The 23,993-nt window shown below is 59.6% G+C and overlaps 1 protein-coding gene and 1 pseudogene across 2 annotated transcripts in view; one reads left to right on the forward strand and one right to left on the reverse strand.

Annotated features, from left to right (window-relative positions):
* FBLN1 (fibulin 1) overlaps positions 1-23,516 on the reverse strand; it is an 83,971-nt gene extending 60,455 nt beyond the window's left edge. For both annotated transcript variants that reach the window (XM_012757376.3, XM_012757382.3), the window contains exons 1-6: positions 23,331-23,516; positions 10,881-10,986; positions 6,202-6,337; positions 4,452-4,623; positions 1,779-1,838; positions 253-354 (exon numbers count right to left, since the gene is read on the reverse strand). In XM_012757376.3, the coding sequence (XP_012612830.2) occupies positions 253-354; positions 1,779-1,838; positions 4,452-4,623; positions 6,202-6,337; positions 10,881-10,986; positions 23,331-23,409 (655 nt within the window). In that variant the 5' untranslated portion in view covers positions 23,410-23,516. The remainder of the gene's footprint in view (positions 1-252; positions 355-1,778; positions 1,839-4,451; positions 4,624-6,201; positions 6,338-10,880; positions 10,987-23,330) is intronic.
* On the forward strand, positions 8,903-8,995 carry LOC142873654 (uncharacterized; annotated as a pseudogene).
* Positions 23,517-23,993: the final 477 nt, after the last annotated feature.

The raw sequence follows: 23,993 nt of genomic DNA on the forward strand, positions 1-23,993 counted from the left end.
TCCAGAGTCCCTGGGACCCCAAACCCGGTCCCCTTTCCCAGCCCCGGTGTTTACATTCCCCGGAGGACGAGAGCCTTGGCCGGGCCGTGGCACGGCAGCCCCCAGGGAGTGTGGAAAGCCAGTGCCGGGCTGCTCTCCACCGGCGTGCGGGGCCCCGGCTGTGCAAGGCAGGCCCTGCTCAGACCCCAAGCCCGGGCTCCCGAGTGTGGGCGACCTGCCAGTCCCGCTGCCACCCGGGCCGGAGACGCGTACCTTCGCAGGAGACACCGTCAGGCAGCAGCTGGTAGCCCACAAAGCAGGAGCAGACCACCTCGTCCCCGGTGTCGCGGCACTGCTGCTTGCAGGGCCCGCCGCCTGGAACCAGAGCGAGCGTGAGTGGGGCCCAGACCTGTCCGGGCCGGGTCAGGGAAAGGCCTCAGGGGGGATGGACACAAGAAGGCAAACCTCTGGGCTGCAGCCCACCCCAGCCCTAACAGGTGAGCCCCCCAGGCCTGGTTCTGGGGACTGCCTCAGGTCCGGCAAGGCAGGTGGCCTCTGCAGGTTACAGTGGAGCTGGCAGGGGTGAGGCAGAGAAGAGCACACCTGTCACCACCAGCCGCGGGCACCGAGGGAGTGGGAGGCCAGCCCCTGAACGAGCCTCACATACCTGCCCCCGACGTAACCCTCAAGCTGGCCCGGCTACCCCGTCCCCACCACTACAGCCTCAGCTCTGGCGGCCACTACCTGGCTGTGGCTGCAGCCTCCCTATACCTGGGCTCTCTGAGCATCCCGGGTCCCACCCCTGCAGCCACACTCCCTACAGGGCAGCCAGAGTCACGCTCAAAGTGCAAATCTCACCAGGACACGCATCTGCCAGGGAAAGGTCCCAGGAGATGCACCTCTAACCGCTGCCCAGGCCTGCGGGGCCCTGCCCCCGCCCGTCTCTGGCCTCTCCCTCCGTCCTTCCAGCCCCACCAGGGGCACCGCACCCTTCACGCGGCTTCAGGTTTCCACTCTGCTGCCCCCAATTCCCTTTCAGCATTATCGTCCCGGCTACTCCAGCCTCACCTGTGGCAAACCAACTACCCACCCCCCCACAGGGAGGACTACGAGACTTTCTGGGGCTCTCTGTCCCTCCCCTCCCAGGCCTCTGTGCCAACCAGCTGTCACTGCACACCGACTACATCGCTTTGTGATTAAACTGGCTCCCTAATTAACACCCCAAGCACAGGGCAGGCCAGAGCAGACCTGCCAGTCCAGACATGCGGGAATGTTCCATGAAAGAGAAATAAAGTTTTATCATATGAAAAACAAACCTGCAAGGCCCTACTTACTCTGAATTTGCAAACGTCCCCCTTGTGAGACAAATGATTATTAGCAATGGCAATGACAGTACAGTCAGTCCGGGCTCCCGGGACACAAAGGCAAGTGACACTTAGCCCCCTGCCTTGAGGGACTCCCAGCCCCGGGGGGAAGCTGGCGGTCACCACTCAGAGCCTGGGAGCTTGGCATGTCTAGGTGGACGGAGGGCTTTAAGGCCAGCTTTCACCTCCCCCCACATAAGTGCCCCGGCCCTCCCTGCCAGGGCCCAGCTCTGGAGGGGGAGAGACAGAGGAGCAGGGGCGGGGCCAGCAGTCCACGAGGGGCAGAAGCAACTTGTGGTTGGCCCCAGCCACAGGGCACTGCCCGGGGTGAACCAAGGCAAAACCAGGCCCAAATCCCAGGGCGGTCAGCACCGACTGGCTGCCCTTCAGCTGTATCGGCCACCAAATGGCTCGCAGGAGACCACGGCGCCTCACCTCGGCAGCGGTCGTTCAGGTACGGGTCCTCCTGCTCCTCTTCGACCTCAGAAATCTTACCTAAGGGGGAAAAGAGACCAAGACGATGTTTATCCAAACGCAGTGTCCCATCTTATTTTAGAAGAAACTCCAAATACTTTCTTGTCTTGTCAAATCGGACAGTAATGCCCATTAGTAAATCTTATAAATAGCTTAAAATATTAAGTTTGTCCTTTTTAAAATAGAATTTCACTTGTAAACGCAGGTTAAATCCCTACAAGACTGATTACAAAGAAAGAACACAGACATGAAGGGGGGGGGCTGTCATCATTAACTTCGCGCTGGGCACCGTCACACGGTCCCGACCCCTGGCCGCCCAGCAGATCTGGTCACAGCCTCACCATCCACCCAGCCGCACCGCCCAGGCCTAAGGCAGCGCGCACGGTTAGTGTTACAGGTTGAACTGTGTCCCCAGACTGACTCTATCAAATAGCCATATCCATTTCTTTTTTTTTTTTTTTGAGACAGAGTCTCACTGTGTTGCCCAGGCTAGAGTGAGTGCCGTGGTGTCAGCCTAGCTCACAGCAACCTCAGACTCCTGGGCTCAAGTGATCCTCCTGCCTCAGCCTCCCTAGTAGCTGGGACTACAGGCATGGGCCACCATGTCCGGCTAATTTTTTCTATATATATTAGTTGGCCAATTAATTTCTTTCCATTCTCAGTAGAGACGGGGTCTTGCTCTTGCTCAGGCTGGTTTCGAACTCCTGACCTTGATTGATCTGCCCGCCTCGGCCTCCCAGAGTGCTAGGATTACAGGCGTGAGCCACCGCGCCCGGCCGGTCCTATTCATTTCTAAAGGCTTAACCTCGTTCTCCGTCCTTGTCGCAAGCACAAGCCGGCGTTGGCGTGAGGACGCTCTGTGTGGCCCCTGGGAGCACAGTGGGCCCCCGCGCACGCAGGGCAGAGGCGGGAGGAGGGTGTGCCCCTGACTGCGGGGAGAGGGGGAGGAAATCCCCCCCCCCAGGGGAGAGAGGATGGAGGAAAGCCGGGAGGGAGCTGAGCAGATAAAAGACAAGCGAGATAAAGCATGGGAGCCACAGAAACCCCAGCCCACGCCCGAGACTGCCAAACGCTGCAGACATAAATCAGCAAAAATCCTCCCGGAGACGCGGGACAAATCCTCCACTGGGATGAAAAGTCTGGGTTTGTTGAATATGAAAACATCCTCTCTGATTTCAAAAGCCAAGGAAGGAGCCGGAATGTGGTCCCAATCCCCCTTTACGACTGCGACATCTGAAATCAGCCGGATGGCGTCCGTGGGGCCTTGGAGGGCTTAAAAAATTGAGAACAGAAAAGTGGAAATTGGGTCCCTTTGACGCAGGGCCTCAAAGCCACAGAGGTAGCGGCCGGAGGTAGCGGCCGGGCTTCTCTCTTAACCCCTTCCTGCACCGTCCCCCCTTTTTTTTTTAACAGAGTGGGGACAAAACTCAGAGAGAGGAGAGGGCAGGCCCGAAGCCATACGGCAAGCGCAGGCAAGGCAGACTCTGCGTCTTTCCGGGGATATTTCCATACGGCACGAGAGACCACTGCGTGACGGAAAGAGATCGCTAGACAGCCACGAAGTCTCCTGAGCCACGTGACGAGGCTTCAGACACGTGGAGGACACACGGGGGCAGCAGTGGTGGACGCACAGCTGGGGGCTCTCTGGAAGCGGCTCTGGGGGTCCCGCACCCCTCTGCTGAGTACGTGTCTGCCATTTGAAAGAGCGCAGCCCACCATGCACAAGGAAGCCCCAGCTCCTCGCCACACGCCGGCGGCAGCGGGACAGAGGGAGCTGGCCGGCACTCGAAGGCCAGGGCGCGCCTCCTCGAGTGTCGGTCACGTGGCCATGAGCGTCAGACGCTCCTGCAGGGAACAAGAGCAAGACCGGCCACCCTCGCGGCCCTGGGCTGCTGGAGGGGCAGGGTGAAATGGCAGGGCAGACGGTCCTAGAGCCAGGCCCTCGCCAAACACATGACACCCATCCTCCTGCGTCACCCTCCCAGCAACCCGGCGAGGGGGGCTGCATCCTCGCCGTTTCACCAATGAGGGGACTGGGGCCCAAGGGACACAAACGCAGACCCGCGTCAGCCCAGGTCCCAAGCGTTCAGCCCCGCCCCACGACGGTGGCTCTCGGGGGCAGGTTACGAAGGTGAAGTGGCTCTGACAGCGAGAACGGGGCTGTGTTAACAAGGCAAAGGTGATGAGCATGCTCACTCTACTGTGGCGGGCAACTGTGTGTGTCCACCTGGCGGGGCCCCGGTACCCGGAGATCTGGTCCGACCCTAGCCTGGAGGCTGCTGTGAAGGTGTTTTTCAGGCAAGATTAACATTTCAGTAGGTGGATTTGAGAAAAGTCGATGACCCTCCATAACATGGGGGGGGACTCATGGAATCGGTGAAGGCCTTAAAGGACGAGGGCGCCCCCCCCCCACACACACACAGGAATGAGGAGCCGCCCGCAGACGGCTGGCACTCCCGCTGCCGCACGCTCTCTCCCCTACGGGTCCGGCCTGCCGCTGCCCTGTGGGTTTGGGACCGGCCGGCCCCAGCAACTGTGTGTCCTTAAAAACACATTCCTCCCCCTCCCCCCGCATACATATCCTGGAGAACTGAAGCACTGCCCAGGAGGGAAGGGAGGAGAGGGGACAGTTACCCGTGTCCTGGATGTCCCCGACGTCCCCGGGGGCGAAGTCCGCGGTCTCCTGGCCCTTGACGCAGCACGCGCGGAAGACCAGCCCGCACTGGTAGCCGACCATGAGGCTGTACTCACAGCTCTGGCCCTGCGCCTGGGCCGCCCTCCCCAGCAGGCAGCAGTGGCAGCACCTCTGCGGACACAGCGGAGACGCCAGGTGGAGGAGCTGAGGAACAGGTGGCCTGGCGGGGGCCCACTCGGGGCCTCGGCGGGCCTCTCTGATCCCCCTTGTCCACGCACCCTGGACAGTGATGACCCACGTCCGGCTTAGGTACCACTTCTACACGTCGGCAGAAAATGGCAAAAGCACGCAGGGACCCTTCGTCCCCAGATCTTCTAGGTCTCGGTTTTGAAGGGACCCGGCGCGAGCTCCACCTCCTCTCCCCGCGAACACCCCTGCCCTGCCCTGCCCAGCGGCCACCCGGCCCTGCTCACACCCCTCCGGGAAGAGGGTCACGCAGGGCTCCCAAGGGTCTGGCCTCCGCTGTGCCGGGAGAACCAACAGGCCCCTCGTCCCTCCCCTCTTGCGCTGGGGGTTTGGGCAGCGGGAACTGAGTCGTGCCTTTGAAAAGCACAGGAACCTCAAGACAGGTCGTCAAGCAAGGGCAAGGGACACGGCTGCGACTGTCACATGGAGCCCGGATCCCCGAGCCCCTGTGTCCTAGCACCCGAGTCTCGGGGGTGACATTTGCCCTGATACATGGCAACCCCACTTTAAAGTCCTTACTAAGTGGTTGTCCTATGGAGGGCACAGAACTTTCCAGAGTCCCCGCAGGAGCCGAGGGTCTGGTTTTTGCCCTTTCTATGGAGGCTGATGGGTCTTCCAGGCTGTTCCTCCACCCCTCTGCTGCCGGAAGGTACCGGAGCGTCAGCTCCTCGTCCCCTCCTGGGGAGGGGATCATCCTTCTCGGAAGCACAAATCACTCATCTGCCAAAGCATCTGTTCCCCCTCCTGTTAGAATGTTCTGTGCTTTTTCTGCACCCCGCTTTCCCTCCAGTCTGGGGACACGGGCACAGCTACCTGCCAGGCAGATGCGTCTGTGGGCCCAGACCCGCCAGGGCGCAGTCACTGGATACCTGACGCCACAGCTGCCCTGGATGAGCTGCCTGGACTTGGGGTCCCAGGAGCGCTCAGGGAAGGGGATTATGCCCTTTATTCACAGCTCGCCTTCAGTGCAGGAGCCCCTGTGGGTCCCTGACAGGACTGCCGAGAGGCCATTGTGGACTGTGGGCCTCTCTGGACCTCAGTTTCCTCCTCCAGGGTGGTTATGGAGGTCATGTGCTATCAGAGGCCTTAGTGAGAGCCCATTCTTAGCTCTGGGCCCTGACTAGTTTGGGGGCAGAGAAGCTTGAGGGCCTCCTGGATGGGGTGGGTGGGTGCCTCGCCTGAACTGAGAAGATTCTAGAAGGCCCCAGAGGACCCCTGCTCTGACAGAGGTCATTCTGCATTCTGACTAAAGCCTGGGGACGGGTGATCCTTAGGGCAAGGCCTGCTCACTTCAGCCCTGGGTCCCCAGCGTAGGGCTGGGCACTGGGTGGAGGAGGAGGGACCCCTGAGTGGCCCCCCAGGGCCAGGCACCCCCCCCTGCTGCCCACTAGGAAAGGCAGTCTGGGGCTGGGGTGCAGACGGGCAGCGCTCAGCTGGGAGGGGACCCGGGTCTGCTCGCTAGCAGGGATGGGCAGCGACCCTCCACGGTGCGCGGGTCCTCACCTTCACGAACATGGCTTCCAGGCTGGTGTTGTCACCGTGGGGCGCGGCACAGCCGTCCTGCTCGTTGGCCAGGTTGATGCCCGTGGCGCAGTGCAGCTCCTCCAGCTGGCTGTGGCAGCACTGCTCCTGGACCATCCTGTGGGGAAGGGCGGGCTGGGCCGGGCTGTGGCGGGGCCTCCCCTCCCCCGCTCCCCCAGACACACACAGCACCTGGCATACAGAAGGCGCTCAGTATGTGTTTAGTTAGAAAGACTGATTGCAAGGGCCTCGCGTGGTGGCTCACGCCTACAATCCTAGCAATCCGAGGTGGGCGGATCGTTTGAGCTCAGGAGTTCGAGACCAGCCTGTGCAAGAGCAAGACCCTGTCTCTACTAAAAACAGAAAGAAATTAATTGGCCAACTAAAAATATATAGAAAAAAAAAAAATTAGCCGGGCATGGTGGCGCATGCCTGTAGTCCCAGACACTCGGGAGGCTGAGGCAGGAGGATCGCTTGAGCCCAGGAGTTTGAGGTTGCTGTGAGCTAGGCTGACACCACGGCACTCTAGCCCAGGCAGAGTGAGACTCTGTCTCAAAAAACAAAAAAGAATAAAATGGCCCCCACGGCCCTCTCAGCCATCCTGGTCACCCGCCAGGGCCCCTGCTCACTCCGCCCCAGCCCCACGGCCCCCTGGCCGCTGCCCATAGCGCCTGCACAGCCTCTCCTCTGGGCTTCTGCACTGGCTGTTCCCTATCTGGGATGCCCTTCCCGCACTCCACACGGCTCGCTCTCTTGCCTCCTTCTCGGTGAGGCCGACGGCTCTGTCTCAAATTGCAAACCCGCCCTGACCGGAAGCCCCTGCTCGTTCCTCGTTCCCTGTTGCTTGCTTTCCTCTCTCCCCCACAGCGCCTCCTTACAAACCGTACAGCTTACGCCTTGCTTTGCAGATTGCCTGCGTCCCCTGCAGGAGGCCGGGGGACTTTGCCCATCTTGTTCCCTGGTTTACCCCGATCACCCAGAACGGTGCCTGACACCCACCAGGGCCTCAGGGATAATCCTGAAATAAGCGAAGGGCGTAGGATGGACAAACGTCAGCGCGGGACCCGCATTAGGACCCGAGTTAGGGCCCGCTTGGTGTGTTTCCAAACTCCTCCAGAAGACGCTCAAGGACTCGTGGGTTTAACTCGCTGGTTTAACCCAGCACTTCAGGGGTATTGGGATCTGGATCCTAGGGAATGAGGGGCCTTGGTCAAGGAGGCTCATGAACTGGGGAAACACTGGAGCTGCTGCCTCCTGCCCACCCTAATGTGGCCCTGGGGCGGCTTCAGGCCGCTTCGTCTTGCCTGGCTAAAGCACGAGACCACAGAGGGGCCGGCTCCTCCCTGCAGCGCCCTCTGAGCCCGCAGCCCCCCAGGGGAGCCGACCCCACCTCCTGGGGCCTCGAGGACCCTCAGAGCCTCCCGCCCGCGTTGCTCCACCCGCCTCTGCCTGAGCATCAGGAACCAGCAACAGTCTGCTGAATGAGGGCAGGCTGAGGATTTGACTTCAGCTGGGAGCCTCGCAGAACGCCACTTCGAAAGAGAAAACTGGACTGGCCAAGAGGCCGGTGACCCCTGTTTCTTGTACCTTTTAAATATCACTGGTAAGAAGAGCCTCATTCGTGGAATTTGACTTCTGATCTGCTCTCCCTTCCCTGCCTGCGTTAAAAAAGACAGCACGTGCTGAAGCTGCTAGAAAATCCCTACCACCGGGCATCACCTCCCGGCTGGCCCTGCCCCGCACACAGGGCCTTGGCCCCGCCTGGCACTGCGCTCTGAGTGTGGGGGTCTGAGGGAGGGCGGGCTGGGGGGCGTTGTGCCCCACCGAGGACCCCGCAGGGCCACTCGATACTGCGTGCTGAGTTCCTAGACGAGCTCCACCTCCCCAGAAGCCCAAGGGTCCAGGCTCAGCTCTGATCTCAGCCAGGCAGCTCAGTGGCCAACTCACGGAGTGGCCTCAGCCAGGTACGTGGCCCCTGACCCGTGTGCTCACTGGGACAGGCCAATTGGCTTCCCAGAGCCTCGGTGAAACAAAGGGCCGGTCATTCACATTTGGGGACCCTCGAGTGGTGTCCCGGGCATTCAATAAGATGTTCTGGGGACACTGTGACACAGAAAGTCACATATCCGGCGCATTTCCGGAGGCCCCATGTGATGAGGCAGGAACCACCAGAAACAAGTCAGGGATCCCTGGAGGCTGGACCGGCTCCCCTGCTTCCCGTGGGAGAGAAGAAAGTCCCCATGCAGGGGGCAGTTCTCGCATTTCTCGAGAAATCTCTTAATGTGCATTTGAAAGTTGCCTTGGCCGAGTGCAGACCATAAAACAAACGTCCGGTACGTAGGTAACAGGGTATTTTCTGAGTATTTTCTGGGAGGGTATTTTCTGGGACCACTGGGGATTAAAGACAACTCCAAAACTTATCGAAGACATCGGGGAGTAGAAGTCAGTGACAAATTCAGTAGGGACTAAAACTCAAACTCACGAGCAGGGCCCAGAGCGCCCCTCACTCTCTCCACCTGCACACGGAGGGGCTCGCCGGGCGGATGCCTCACTTTCTAAGTCTTTGATTTCAGCGAGTTTAATAACAGTGGCCCCAAAATTCCTCGGCGGAAGTCATAGTCCCTAGTGCCCCTGAAGGTGACGACACGACACGTGGGGACGGGACCTTTGAAGGGGTGATGAGATCCTTCGGGAGTTCGCGGGTGTGAGGCTTGGGCGTTCACACTCACGAGTGAGACGTGCCTCTCTCAAACCCTGTTACCTGTCCGGCATGAAACAAAGAGGCAACGCAGGTAGCACGAGGTCATTAGAGTGGGCTCTAATCCAACAGGACTGGTGTCCTCAGAGGAAGAAGAGATTGGGGCACAGACAGAGGGGAGACCCGGTGAGGACACGGGGAAGGCAGCACCTGCTGGCCAAGGAGAGGCCCCAGAGCACCCAGCCCTCGACACCTTGCTCTGGACTTCCAGCCCCCAGAACTGGAGGAAGCAACAACTGCCGACTATTTAAGCCGCCCGGTCCGGGGCACTGTGTCCTTTCAGCGGAGCAAGCTGACGCGCCCCACCGTTGGGCTGTGTGCTGCGGGTTTCTCACTCTGTCTCTGATCACTATGGCAACCCTGAAAGCGAGGTATCATGGTCCCCACCTTACATTCGGGGAAACCGAGGCTCTGAGCTGGCTCGGGCCACCCGTCGGGAAGGCCACCCAGGTCCCCAGCACCGGCCCAGCTCTCGCCAGCGCCGACTGTCAACAGCGCCGCCGGGCGCCGGCTCCGCTGCCAGCGCCGCCGCCACGCCCCGTAAATCCCGACCGACTTCGGGGCCTTCCGGGCAATTCAAGCAGCGCGAGTTTCCCGGTTTCTCTTCCGTTGTTTGGTCTATAATGCTTTCGACTTTTCAAGAATTTCCTCAACCAGGGTCTACGCCCGCTGTCCCTGCTGGCAGGCGGTGGCGAGTGCTGGTGCCAACGCAAACGCAGACCTCAGGGTGAGGCGAACGGGGCTGCCCCGCACGCTCTTCCTGTGACAGCACCCCGCCCCGCCCCCCACCCCACCCCACCGCCGCACGAGCCGGGGCTGCCCGGACTCGCCTTAGAGGCAGAGAAGACAAACGCACGCCCGCCGCTGGCTGCTTCCACACTCGCCCCCCAGACCCCTGCTCAGGGTTCGAATCCTCACGTCGTTGTCATTACCAGCTGGGCACTCGGGGATCGGTATCAAGGCTAAATGAGATGATATGCCTCAAACGCTCGGCACAAAGCAGGTGCTCCATGACGTGCTGCTGTTATTTTTACTATTAATTTTATGGTGATGATCAACATTACCTATTTTCATCATTAATTCTAATTTTGAGGGATCCTGCCTCAATTTAGGGAGAGAAGGATAAAGCTAGTCGATCCAGATGTTGGCTGTTGTGTAAGGTGAACAACTAGCAGGTGGAACTCATGGCCCTGGGCCTGCCTCGTTGCCTGTCCCAGGGTCTACAGGCAGTTGGAGCTTCCATTTGCAAAGAATCACATGATCTCCTCTGCTTTTTTTTTTTTGAGACAGTCTTACTCTGTCGCCCAGGCTAGAGTGCCGTGGCGTCAGCCTAGCTCACAGCAACCTCAAACTCTTGGTCTCAGGCGATCCTCCTGCCTCAGCCTCCCGAGTAACTGGGACTACAGGCATGTGCCACCATGCCCGGCTAATTTTTTTCTATATATTTTAAATTGCCCAGTTAATTTCTTTCTATTTTTTTAGGAGAGATAGGGTCTCGCTCTTGCTCAGGCTGTTCTCCAACTCCTGAGCTCAAACGATCCACCGGCCTCAGTTGCTCCCCACAACTGCCCCCAACTCTTAGGAGGAAACTGACTTGCCCACACAGCTGCAGCTGTGGCAGCGCAGGCTGCAGACCCCGATCTTCCTGGTTCCAGCCCAGTTTAGTGGACAGATGCCCCGACAATCACAGGTGGCCAGGAAGGGCAAGCTGAGGCCCGAGCGGGGCCCCCGGGCACACAGAGGACAGAGCAGCTCCGGGAGGCAGGGTCACCCACCACACCGCCCACAGCCTGGGTGGACCCGGCCCGGGCACCTGGGGTTCTGGCGCACACCGGCCCTTCCTCCCCCGCTGTCCGCTAGGGGAACATCACTGCGGTTACACGGGAGCCGCTGGCAAACATACCTGCATTCTTTGGACTCCGAGGCATACGGCAGCGAGCAGTCCCTCTGCTGGGTGGCCATTCGATGTCCGTCTGCACAGCAAGCCTCCATGGGGACGTCGGTGGCCACTGCCGAGGAAGAGAACAGGCTGAGGGGCGCTCACCACTCACCCCACGTGGTCCCCAGCCAGCCCCGCATCAGGACACGTGCTTCCGGAGGTCTCGACGAGAGCGCCAGGCTGGCTCTGAAAGGGCGGTGGGCACTAACAGCACGCCCGTCCTCTAGTCACTCTGCAAACCAGCACTGAAGACTCCACGGGGACCCAGCTGGGAGCACACGGCCCACTCTTCCCAGAAAGGCCTGCGTCCTCGACTGTTGCCTTCCGAATCCAACCTCGGACCGCATGCTGCAGCCCAGCACCCGAGCCCCGAGCCTGGCCGCACGCCACAGATGCAGATGGGGCCCCGCCTTCCAACCCGGATGGCAGGACGGGGGGTGCTGCTACAGAGGCCTGGCCGGGCTGCCGTCCCGCCCAGTGGTCAGGGAGCGTCCAGGGAACCACTGACCCGACTCTCTCCAGAGTAGAGACTGGAGATGGGGGTTGGGGGGACTCGAAATGCAACGAGCCCCGTCAGGCAAGGAGGAGGGAACCCCTGTTTCTAGAGCATCTCTGTGATCCACATCCACGTTCTCTCCTCTCATCTCTGCAGCAGCCTGTAAGGGGGCACCAGACCTCACGCCACCGGAGAGGACACGGAGGCTGGTGACGGTCTCTGCCCGTGGATTGCCACGAGACCCTCTTTTCTACAGAGGCAGAGACCCATGAGGAGCTTGGTAAGGACGGGGCTGGCAGGGCAGGGAGTCCCAGTCTGGAGCAAGAGCTGCCTCGCCGTCTCAGCTCCTGCTCACAGCGGGCAGATAAAAGCCTCGCATGCAGCCTGCAGCCAGCCCACGCCCTCACGGCCACACGAGGCAGGCCCTCATGCCCAGCCACAGCTGTGGCCCCAGTGGGTGCCCTCCCCGACCCTCAGCTCATGGGAGAAGACCCCACCATGACCAAGCAAGGAGCCAGCAGGTACCAAGGTGCCCATGTACCCGGCTCTCGGCTTCGGGGACTTACCTGCAGAGAAGTGCTAGTACTGCCAGCCTCAGCTGCCAGGCAGGTCACCTCTCAGCAGGACAGTACACAGCTGGGCTTTAAGAAACACCATGTTTTCCTACTAACGGCTTTCCAGAACCCATGGGGTGAATCCCCCAGACTTGGCAATGTTTCCCAACACAGACAGCCACTGGGCGCTGCGTGTGAGCTCATTGCTCTTCCAAGGCTGGGCTCCTGGGGTGGCCCAGGACGAGGCTTGCTCTTGGGTGAGGCCAGGACTTCCTAAACCGCCCACTCTGGCTACCTGCCGTCAACCACCACAGCATCCTACGGTCAAGTGCGCATCTAGAACACGTGGCCTTTGGATATCCCGTCCCCCTCTCAGCAGAGAAGAAACTTCCAGAAACATGTCAGATGGGTGTGGTCACTGCAAGGATGAGCTGAGGCTTGCCCAGGCCATTCCACCTGGCCAGGGGGTGGGGTTGGGGGACGGGGGCTGATCTAGACCTAGGTCCCCCAGTGACAACTTCGAGGCTTTCCCTTTTCCCCGGGGCTACCAGGGAACTCTGAGCTACTTTATGCAGTGAAAGGTATACCTGCCCACTCCCCCTCTCACCAGCTCTCCCAGGTCGGCAGGGGAGTCCTGTGGTGGCATGGGTAATGGTGACAGTCCATCCCACAGCAAAGGGGATGAACACATCCCCTAGCTCAGCAGTCCCCTGGCCATATTCCCCAACCATTTGGTGACATGAGAGACTCACCAGAAGCCAGAGCTCACGTTGAACTGTCTGGAGCTACACGCTTCCCAGCACCAAAGCATGTGAGTCACCATAAGTTATCATAGAGACAACCTCAGACGCTCCCATCCCCTCATTCTCCAATTCACTGTTCAGCAAAACACGCACAAAACATAGGAGCTTATCTGTTACAGACAAGACGCTGCTGTGGGTCTCACCCAGGTGACCGTGGTGAGACCCAGCCTCATGACCTGACACCAAGACTCATGCCCATGCAGCCACCCTGGCTCTCACCCCTGCCCCCAGCACCCCCTCTGCCCCTTCTCAAAGTTCCCTGCAACCTAGCCCACCCAGCGCCCTGCCTGCAGTCTCACCCCTCCTGTCTTCTTGCAGTCCCTGTCCTGGCCAGCCACCTCCACCCTGTCTGTCACCTCCTCCAGGCAGCCTCTCTGCCACCCCAGCCTGGCTCGGGTGGCCCTCTGCTCCCGCAGCACCACCCTATGCAGGGTGAACATCTCACCCAGAATCTGTCTGCCCTCTCACCCTCCCAACCACAAATTCCTTAACGGCAGGTCTGTCTCTTGTCCTCTTATCCCTTGGCAGAAAATCCAGTACTCGGCAGCCGCAGAGCTGAGTGGCTCTAGCACTTTCTCGCTCTGTGACTTCTTGCTGGCGACTTCCACCCCTGTGAGCCACAGCTTCCCCAGCGGTCAAACGGGGTGCAGAGGCGCTGAAGGTTATAGAGTTCCAAGCGCAGAGCGAGCTCTCCGTAAAGAAGCTTGATTGTGTGTTAAATGATCGAAGGGACCAACTCCCCAAAGTGCGTGAGCAATGGCGGAGACGCAGCCCAGTCTTGGTGTGCAACCCCCAAGATGAGCCGCCCCGGCCCTGCTCCGCCCCCTGCCCCCCGCCCCCTAGAAAGGCAAACACAGGTGCAGTGCGGGTCCTGCAGCCCCCAGCAGGGCGGGAACCGCCAGAGCTGCAGAAACAAGTCTGGAAGGGACCCCCGCGGCGAGGCTGGGCACTTGGAACCTTATTCTCAGCAGGACAATCAAATAAGGCCCATGGTCGGTCTGGAAACTTGGAATGCCCCTGGAATGCGGCTCGAATGTTCGGAGCAGCCCAGAGCTGGAATTTCTGGGGAGCGGAGCTGTCTGGGGGCTGCGTCGGGAGAGCTGGGAGCCTCACGGCTGCGGAATCAGCTCAGGCCCCGTGGGCGTGAGGCGCCAGCCCCGTCAGCCAAGGGAAAGCTCGTGCACGGCCCATCGGAGAGACCACGGACAGCTCGGGCTGCACAGTGACAGGCAGAGGTGTGGGGAGTGGGGTACAGGGGCATCATCGTCCTCGCTGTAACAAACACCTAGTGGTAGCCAGCCCTGAGCCCGGAGGGCCCTGCGGACAAGGCCCCTCACTCACCACTCTCATCCCCGAGCCCAGCCCAGGACACGGCACGCACTGTGGCTCCACATCAGTGCGTCGAAGTGCCACCATTCCCCAGCACATTTCTCCTGTCCTGGGGTCTGAGCCGCTTCCAAGTTTTCACTGTCAGGAAGGAGCAAACAGCTCTGGGTGGAACATCTTGATTCATAAATCTCTATTCCGAAAGTCAGGATTGTTTGCTCAGGCGGGAGCCCAGAAGAAGAGCTGGGTCCAAGGCAGGAACATGTTCAAGACGCTCGCTAATCACGGTGGGGGCAGCCCCTCCGTGCTGGGAGTGGAACAGGAATGTGGCTTTCCAGGGAGGACCTGGGGCCCATCTGCAGCCGGCTGGCCACAGCTCACAGGCTCCAGGTCACAGCTGGGGTCTTTGCCTGGGGACGTGCTGGGAGCACCCCTCCCCCGGCACACACAGGGCTGTGGCTGCTCCGGGACCCAGCAGCCAGGAGGGCAGAGGAAGCTCCGCTGCAGGCCGCCTGGGTTTGAGCCCTGCCCCCCCCTGCTCTGAGCTTCCGGCTCCTGATCTGGGAAACTCAGACCATCCCGTCCCAGGGTTCCTGTGGGTGCCTGGAGACGTCCCTGGAGTACCCAGCAAACTGTCACAGGACTTTGAGAGCAGAGAAAGCGGAATGGACTCAGGTCACCAGGGATGCGAACATGGACATTAAGGTGTCCTGGTTCCCACATGGGCCGCCCACACCCACGGAGAACTGGTGCGTGGCCTGCTCTGCATGGGGCTGGGCTGCCCGCTGCTCCCACCCACCGCTCCTCGGCCCTGGGCTCTGGCGTCAGGCTTGGCCGGCTCTTTCTGCCTCCCCTGAATTCAGACCTCCTCTGGGGACAGGCACGGTGTCTCCCTCCTCTCACCGAGCCCACGGCACCTGCCCACGCCCAGCACAAACATCGGGGCTCAGTTAAGTGTTAGCTCCACAGAACCAGGGCAGGGGGCCGCTCGGCAAGACCGCCCTTGACCGGCAGAGGCGGCTGGGTCAGGGCGTCCTGCCCCACAAACAGGCCTCCTCCTCCCTCATCCCAGCGGGTGGAAGGAGGGACCCCAAGGGAGCACCCACAGGCTGGAGCCAACCACAGAAAAGTGCAGGGCTGGTTAGGGTTTCAGCAAAAGCCAGGGACGGGCTGGGGGTGGGGGGCGTCTGAGACCATAGAACTGCCGCTTTCTTAGCCGTGGAGATGGGCCTCGATTTCCCTGGTGGGTTCAGCACCAGCTGCCCCGACCCCTCAGAGGACAGCTGAACTGCGGGGAGCGGAGGGTCCCGTGGACAGAGGGGATGGCCTACAGAACTCCCTGGGGTTGCAGCTCAGCTCAAGACCCCAACAAAGGCACCAGGCGCAGCAGGCTGGGCTTTAAAAGACGCGCGTATCCCACACGAGAAAAGGACTGTTATTAACTTGACTTGCAAAATAAGTAAAGCCACCCACACCTGCCAGCACTTCCTCGAGGTGGGGCAGGACCAGCTCCCTGAAGCACAAAAGCCAATGCCACTCCCAGCCCCCCATATACACGAACCTGTCTCTTCCAAGACACATTCCAATTAGAAAGGGGAAAACCAGGTCTTTGTCCCCTTTTAAATGAACAAACTTGGCCAGGCTTGGTGGCTCACGCCTGTAGTCCCTGCACTCTGGGAGACCGAGGCGGGAGGATCGCTTAAGCTCAGGAAGAGACCAGCCCGAGCAAGAGTGAGACCCTGTCTCTACTGAAAACAGAAAAAATTAGCAGGGTGTCGTGGCATGAGCCTGCAGTCCCAGATACTCGGGAGGCTGAAGCAGGAGGATCACTGGAAACCAGGAGTTCGAGGCTGCTGTGAGCTGTGATCATGTCACTGCATTCTACCCAGGTCAACATAGTAAAAAATATCTCAAAAAATAAATTTTGAGTTATGAAAATCGAATAAGGTCAGTAAGGCATGTATGGTAGCCCAGGACAAGAGTACCTATGAGGTCCCTAGAGTCAAATCCATAGACAACAATACAAAGGTGGTTGGGCGGAGGGGGAGAGCAGGGGGTTAGCGTCTGACAGGTATGGAGTTTCGGTTTGGAAAGGGGGAAAGTTCTGGAGATGGAGGGTGGTGATGGTCGCACAACAACACGAATGTGCTCAGTGCCACTGACTATACACTTTAAAGTGGTTAAAGTGGTAAATTTTATGCATCATATAATTTGCCGCAATAAAAAGTACATTTTTGGCCGGGCGAGGTGGCTCACGCCTGTAATCCCAGCACTCTGGGAGGCCCAGGCGGGTGGATCGCTCAAGGTCAGGAGTTCGAAACCAGCCTGAGCAAGAGCGAGACCCCGTCTCTACTATAAATAGAAAGAAATTAATTGGCCAACTAATATATATAGAAAAATTTAGCCGGGCATGATGGCGCATGCCTGTAGTCCCAGCTACTCGGGAGACTAAGGCAGAAGGATTGCTTGAGCCCAGGAGATTGAGGTTGCTGTGAGCTAGGCTGACGCCATGGCACTCACTCTAGCCTGGGCAACAAAGCGAGATTCTGTCTCAAACAAAAAAAAAAGTACATTTTTTACACCAAATAATTTAGTGTTTGTGGGCCATTTTGTAACATCCTTCATTAGGAAAGGAACTGGATGTTTTGCCCATTAACTTACATGCCTTTTCGATGCTGTTTTAATGATCTTAGTATAAAGAAGACTCTTGGCCAATGGGGCTTTAGCACGCGTGACAGCGGATGGGACAGTGCCCACCGCAAGCTAAGAGACTGAACAACAGGAACAGGTGAAATGTTCGGTAACAAAACACATTGTAGGCCGGGCGTGGTGGCTCACGCCTGTAATCCTAGCACTCTGGGAGGCCAAGGCGGGTGGATCGCTCAAGGTCAGGAGTTCGAAACCAGCCTGAGCAAGAACTAGACCCCCCATCTCTACTAAAAATAGAAAGAAATTCATTGGCCAACTAGTATATATAAAAAAATTAGCCGGGCATGGCAGTGCATGCCTGCAGTCCCAGCTACTTGGGAGGCTGAGGCAGGAGGATCGCCTGAGCCCAGGAGTTTGAAGTTGCTCTGAGCTAGGCTGACGCCACGGCACTCTAGCTGTGTCTAGACTCTTATCTCAAACACACACACACACACACACATTGTAACTCTGCAACCAAAACAAAGATGATTTAAAAATTTTTTAAAAAACAGGAGCAAAAAACACCCGAGGGATGGCACCTCCCCAGAGGTCCAGAGAGGGCAGGAGGATGGGGTGAGGGGCCCCAGGTCAGCCCCACCGCGGGTGCTCCCACTCGCTCCTCTGCCTGGGAATTGGCTCACCTTTGGGTCACCTGAAACCAGCGTCCTGCACGCCACTGCCCCATCACACAAGCAGGTGCCGCTCTCCTCCCCCACCCCTCCCTCACTCAGCACAGCCAGGCTGGGGCCGCAGACCCCCCACGCCGACCCCACACCTCATGGCACCGAGAGTTTTGCAGGGGTGAATGGCATCATGCTGGCGAGGCCTGGACCCGCTGGCACCTCTTCCAAAGGGCATACAACCAAAGCCACTCGGACACAGACCCGACGCACCCAAGCTGTCCAGAAAGCAAGGCGGGGTACACGCAGCCACCGCGGCGCCTTCCATCTCCCCAACCACCGGCAGCTGCGAGCGGCTCCAAAATCCAGAAACTGCCGCAGACAAACCCCCACGGATGCCCACCCACGCACCGGCCACTCAGCGCCCCGTCGCCGGGCCCAGGGTGCCCTCCGGAGAGAAGGGGGACCTTGGCCCATCTGGAACTTCTCTCACAGATCGTTTCCCTTGTTTTCCCGAGAAGAAACTTCAGCCAACTACAGTTTTAACCTGATTCCTGCATCTGTGTCAATTAGATCCACAAAGCGTAATACTAAATATAAGCCAAGAACGAACTTGCTCGCAAATCCTGTTCACCTTCAGCCCGAACATTCCAAGGCAAGGCCACGTCGTGGGTTAAACCGCCCAGCCGAGAACCGCTCCCACGAGTGCTACAGATCACTGAGCCTCGTTCCCTCACCTGTAAGATGGGCTGGTTAACGGAGCCTGCGGGCAGGGTTGGGAAGACCAGTGTGAGACAACCCACAGAAAAAACCGAATCTTCAACGTTTAGCAAGTGGAAAGGTTATTGCATCAGGAATAGCAGAACGTTCTTTCTTGCTCACCGGAATCACACACCCCTAGGCGGACTCGCTGCCAGGTGGCCGACACCCCACCATGTCCATCTCCCCTCTCCGGAGAGACACACCTGCCCCTAGTTATTGGTGTGCAAGTGGAGAGACGCGGCTTAGTTCACAGGCGTCAGATACCTGTGTCACCCGAGACAGCTGCCGAAACTAAATTTCTTCCAGGTAAATTAACCTTCGCAAAGATTATGGTGCAAACTGTGAATTGTGGTAATTATGGGGCAGACCAACAGCACGCTACATGTTTCCAGGCATGTGGAGGCTCACAGTCTAGAAAGCACAGGTAATGGCCAGGCATCGTGGCTCACACCTGTAATCCTAGCACTCTGGGAGGCTGAGGCGCTCGGATCGATCAAGGTCAGAAGTTCGAAACCAGCCTGAGCAAGAGTGAGACCCCGTCTCTACTATAAATAGAAAGAAATTAATTGACCAACTAAAAATATATATATATACAAAAAATTAGCCAGGCATGGTGGCGCATGCCTGTAGTCCCAGCTACTCGGGAGGCTGAGGCAGTAGGATTGCTTGAGCCCAGGAGTTTGAGGTGGCTGTGAGCTAGGCTGATGCATGGCACTCACTCTAGACTGAGCAACAAAGTGAGACTCTGTCTCAAAAAAAAAAAAAGAAAAAAGAAAAAATTAGCTGGGCATGGTGGCGAATGCTTGTAGCCCCAGCTACTCGGGAGGCTGAGGCAGGAGGATCGCTTGAGCCCAGGAGTCTGAGGTTGCTGTGAGCTAAGCTGACGCCACGGCACTCACTCTAGCCTGGGCAACAGAGTGAGACTCTGTCTCAAAAAAAAAAAAAAAAAAAAAAATCACGTCTTCAAAAGATGAGTGAGGCCACCCAGGGTCCTGGTTAGGAGAATGCGCTAGGGATGAGCTGCCCAGTTCGAATGCTAGCACTGCCACGGAGCAGCTGTGTGTGCGGGCCAGACCCCCGGCCTCTCTGTGCCTGCGTCCTCCCTGCACAAGCAGGATGGTGACAGCACATCCTCCTCGTGGGGATGGGACCAGGGTGCAGTCAGGTAACACAGGTGAAGTGGGCACAGGAGGGGCCAGAAAGTCTGCGAGGACAGGTGCTGGGCGTGCACCCAGGACCCACCCCCGGGCATCAGTGACCCTTAGGAAGGGCACAGAGCGGATCCGCAGAGGAGCGCCAGGCCAAAACCGGGAGCAGGACTTCTTACCCAGGTAGCAAAGCTTAACAGTGCAGTTTTACTCTAGCAGGTGTCAGGATGCAAAAGGAAAAGTAAGGTTGGAGAAAAATACCGGATTGCCCTTCTTCACAGAGTCATCGAGGGGATGACATTAGTTACCAATTGGAAAACGTTTCTGTTTCAGTAATTCCCTGGAGCGAAGCACGCGCTCATATCCCACGGAAGGAGACAGATGCAGAGGGATCACCGTGTCGTCGGTCAAGAGCTCTCAAGGCGCCTTCAGGATTGGGACCCTCACCCCCCCTTCCATTGCCGGCTGCAGAGCAGGCCCCTCCCAGGGACACTGGGCAGCTGGAGCCACAGCCTCTGGTCAAGGCCAGCCTGGGGGCTGGAGCGGCAGCCCAACCCTGGCCGCCCAGGTAGCAGCCTCCTCCCTTCTCAGCCCAAGGGGTTTCTGATCCCAGGGAACTATGCAGCCACGTCTGAAATCATTACAAGGAAACTGGAACTGTTCGGGCCTCCAAAAGCATTTATTAATCAAATTGTTATGATTTGATATTCTGCAAAACAGAAATCTTTTGTCATATAAAATGTACTGGCAAAATAACTACATGCCCTGTTAGAACTGCCTCCATAAAACTCTCCCTGCAAAGCTGCCCTGCCCACGTCCCCACTGCTCACAGAGCCCAGCCTTATCGGAGTCACCGGCAGGGTGGGGACACTGGAGAAGTGGCTGGGCAGCGCAGTGCCCCATCCTGAGGAGGGGGCAGGACTCCTGGAAGCTCCCTGCAAGACTCATGTTTTTTCCTGCCTAAGGGGCCTTTGCCCCTGCCATTCCCTCCCCATGCTTCTCCTCCTGCAGGTCCCAGTTTGCGTGCTGCTTCCTCCAGGAAGTACTCCCCCACTCTGCCAGCAGGGCTGGGTGCCTTTTTGTCTATCATCTGGGAACATGGGCCACATTGGGGGGACGGGCCCCTGCCATAGCCCCTGGACAGAACAGTGTCTGGCACAGACAGATGCTGTGCCTGGAGAATGAGTGACTGAGTGACCGAGGATGTCACTTGCACGATTTTACAGCTGCCAGTTCTGTGGCGCTGTTGGGCCCCTTCCCAGCTCCTGGCTGGGAAATTTGGCAGAAGTAGAATTTTCATAAGTCTTGCCTATACTGCCCTACCCTAGGAAAGGGGACAACATGAATAACAGCTAATAATAATAACACAGCTATCTTGGTAGACACAGTCCTGTGTCCCCTCCCTTAATCCTCAAAGCGACCTAAGAAGTAGGTTTCTGTTATCTCCATGTGACAAATGAGAAATGACCACCAAATGACCCCGTGGGCTTTTTCTGAGGGATGACAGGCCATCTGCTTTGCAGTCCCACGGGCCCATGTCACCCTGCTGGGGCCTGAGAAAGAGCTAGCTGGGCTCCCCCAACTCCCCCACCCCACGCCCCACACTTGGGCAGTGCCAGGAGCGGGCGCCACTGCTGCTCCCCACGGCACCCCAAGTCTCATCTTCCCAAGTTCAGCACTCTGACCCTCACCTCCCCGTCTGGGAAACTTCCAGAAGCAGCAGCGGCACAGACCACATGCTTTTAAGCCAAGTCCTCTCTGGCCTTTGTTCTCCCTCCCAACTCAACTTTCTTTTAATCCAACTTTCTTTAAATCCTCCGTAGGAAACCACTGCCCGGCTGGAGCCAGAGGCCAAGAAAGCCTCGGAAAAAACACGATCCCTTTCCCCAACACCCCCTCCTCTCCACTCCCTCCCACCCCAGCTCTCATCAAAGCCCAATGGGACAGACAGACGCAGGACAGACAGGCGGCTCCATCTCTGCCTCTGGCCAGAAAGATCAGAGCCCTTCTGCATTTATGCTTAAGCGGCCAGGCTTCCTGGTCACCAGAGGAGTTTCAGCCGACTGGTTAAAGGGCTCACCATCTGGTGGCCTTTTCCAAGATGCCTTTTAAACTGCATGTTTCCTGGTGGCCCCACCGAGAGCAGGGGCATTGTCACCCATTGTCACCCGAGGCATTGTTACCCGGCTGCAGGAGCCTCAGGGCTGCAGAAAGGAGCCAGGCAGCCTTCTAACTCCTTCTCCCCAAACTGCACCAAAGTAAACTTGTTGCAACTCAAAAAAAAACGGTTCTCCCCCAGAGACACAAAAGGCCCACAGGACAATCCAGCTGAACCTTCTCTACCCAGAAAGGCAGCGGGAGCTGTGAGCGCTCCCGGCCGGAGAGTCCAGGGTGTTCATTCAAAGTAAAACATGCACGGGGAGAAGCTGTTTGCTCCACAGTAGGCAGAAAAGAAAAGTGACGGAGGATTTGGGGACTCGTGTGCTCGTGAGCTGAACTGTGCCTTCTCTCTGGCCCTCAGTTTTGTCATCTGTAAAATGCGGGGGTCTCTGAGGTCCCTTACATTTCCAGCTGGAGTCTTGGGTGCCCACCACAGCTCTGAGGTCCCCTCTGGGTCCCAAGACTGTGGGACCCTCCGAAATGCCCTTCTTCCCACACCCGCTCCCACCCGCTCCTCCAAGAGCCTCCAGTGAGCCCCAGGGGCCAGGACAGCTCTCGGTGCCAACACTGAGCCCCACACCTCCCCACGCTGTCTCCAGCCCCGAAAACCGCCCCCAGCCATGCCCAGTGCCTGGAACCACCAGACCTCCACAGCGGTCCGGGGCAGCATGCAGGCCAGGATGCCTCTGCAGAGCTGGCTCCCCCACGCCCCACCTCCCCTGGCAAGCAGGAGCTGGGACAAGCGACCTTTTGACCAAGGAGGAGGGTGGTTATCAGCGCTTAAAAGACGCTAAAGTAAACCTGGGGTAAAGAATCTGAGGCTCCCAGGAGGGCCAGGGGCGTTCCTCAGGCCCCAGCCCCTGCCAGAACAAAGACTCCAGTAGGGTGAGGCCTAGCTAATGGCCCTCAGAAGCCAGAGGGTCAGCAGAGAGGTCAGAGGTCACGGCTCTGCTGCCCTGTAGCTGCTCTGATCCACAGGGCCTCGTGCTCACCGCCCCTAGGAGCTAGGCCTTGAGGATTAGGGAAGAGAAGGCAGAGACAGCCTGGGTGGCCCCTATCCTGGTGTCAGTCCCACCGCTGGGGGTGGGGTGGCTCTGGGTCACAGATGTGCAGTTAGAGACTCCATCCCCTTTCCATAGGTGGAAGTGGTTTGGAACTGGCCTGTCCCCAGTCCCAGCTGAGCATGGACCCTGGCAGAACCACAGCCTTGGGCCCACTGAGTCCCAGGAGGGGAGGCCGTGTCCCCTCCCTCCCTGCCCCCAGCTAAGGCCCTGAAAACCTCCAGGCTGCTTCCTTACCTTCGGATTTGTTCCTGTCCAGCCCCCACCCCGGGACTGGTTGTGTCTACTGGGCAAATCACCGTCCCACCCCCCAGGCTTCGTTTCCCCACCAGCAAGCTGGGTGCAACAGCCCCTACCTGGGGACCGAGGTGAGGGGGGTGGGAAAAGAGACACCAAGGGCGCTTCGGGCGCCAAGTGCATGGCACGCGGTGGGCTCGGTAGCCCCCAGCCGTCGCTCCCCAGCCCCCATGGCCTGGGGTGGGGCCTTCGGGCCCACGACTTGCCCGGACTGGGGTAGGAAACTGGATTTGAGAGGCCACCCAGAGGATACGTTTGGGAGATGGGGGATCCCGTCGTTAAAACAAGTCCCCCAAGTGCGGGAGGCGGGCAGGACGGGCCCCCGCGGTGGGGGAGGGGAGCGGACGTGTCCTGGGCCCGTGGACGGCAGGATGCCTGCCCGGGGGCGCGGCGCGGGGCGGCCGCGGGCTCGGGGCGCCCTCAGCTCCCAAAGTGCCAGGGAGCGCGGGGCCCAAGGGTGGGGACCCTAAAGCGGGGCCCGTGGGCCCGGGGCCCCTACCTCGGGCCGCCAGCAGCGCGAGGCCGCCGAGCAGCAGCAGCGGCGGCGGGACCCGGCGCGACGGCGCGGCGCGCTCCATGGGGCCGGCGGGCGGGCGGGCGGCGGACAAAGGCGCGGGCGGCTCCTGGGATCAGCCGGGCGGCGGGCAGCGCGGGCTCCACGCTCCGGCCGAGCTCCGCAGCCAACGCTGGGCCGGGCCGCGCCGTTCAATTATCCCGCCCGCGAGGAGGGCGCGGCGGAGGCGGGGCCGGGGCGCCGGTCCTCCCTCCCGGGCCGCCCCCCGCCCCAGGTCGGGACCCCTCCTAACCCGGCGCCGCCGCGAGGGGCGCTCCGCCCACTGGCGGGGGTGGGGGCCGGGCCCCCGGCTTCCCTGGAGCGGAACCTGGATGGGGGGCGCCTTCGGGCCAGAGGCACCCCCACTGCTACCCCCTCGCTGCGCCCGCGAAACCCGATTCCCCTCCCCGCCGGCCCCAGGGCTCCACGGAAAGGAGGGACCCTCCCGCAGGCAGCCAGGGCCTCCGCGGAGCCGGCCTCGAGTCGGAGGCCCCTTGGAGGGGGAATAAGGGCGGGACCCACTCGGGGCTCCCCGCGGCACAGCCCGCGCCCGCCGCCCGCCCGCTTCCCGCCCGCGCCTCGCCGGGGACCTGCGGATCCGAGTGGGGG

The sequence above is a fragment of the Microcebus murinus genome, chromosome 10, assembly GCF_040939455.1.
Source record: "Microcebus murinus isolate Inina chromosome 10, M.murinus_Inina_mat1.0, whole genome shotgun sequence".
Taxonomy (NCBI): domain Eukaryota; kingdom Metazoa; phylum Chordata; class Mammalia; order Primates; family Cheirogaleidae; genus Microcebus; species Microcebus murinus.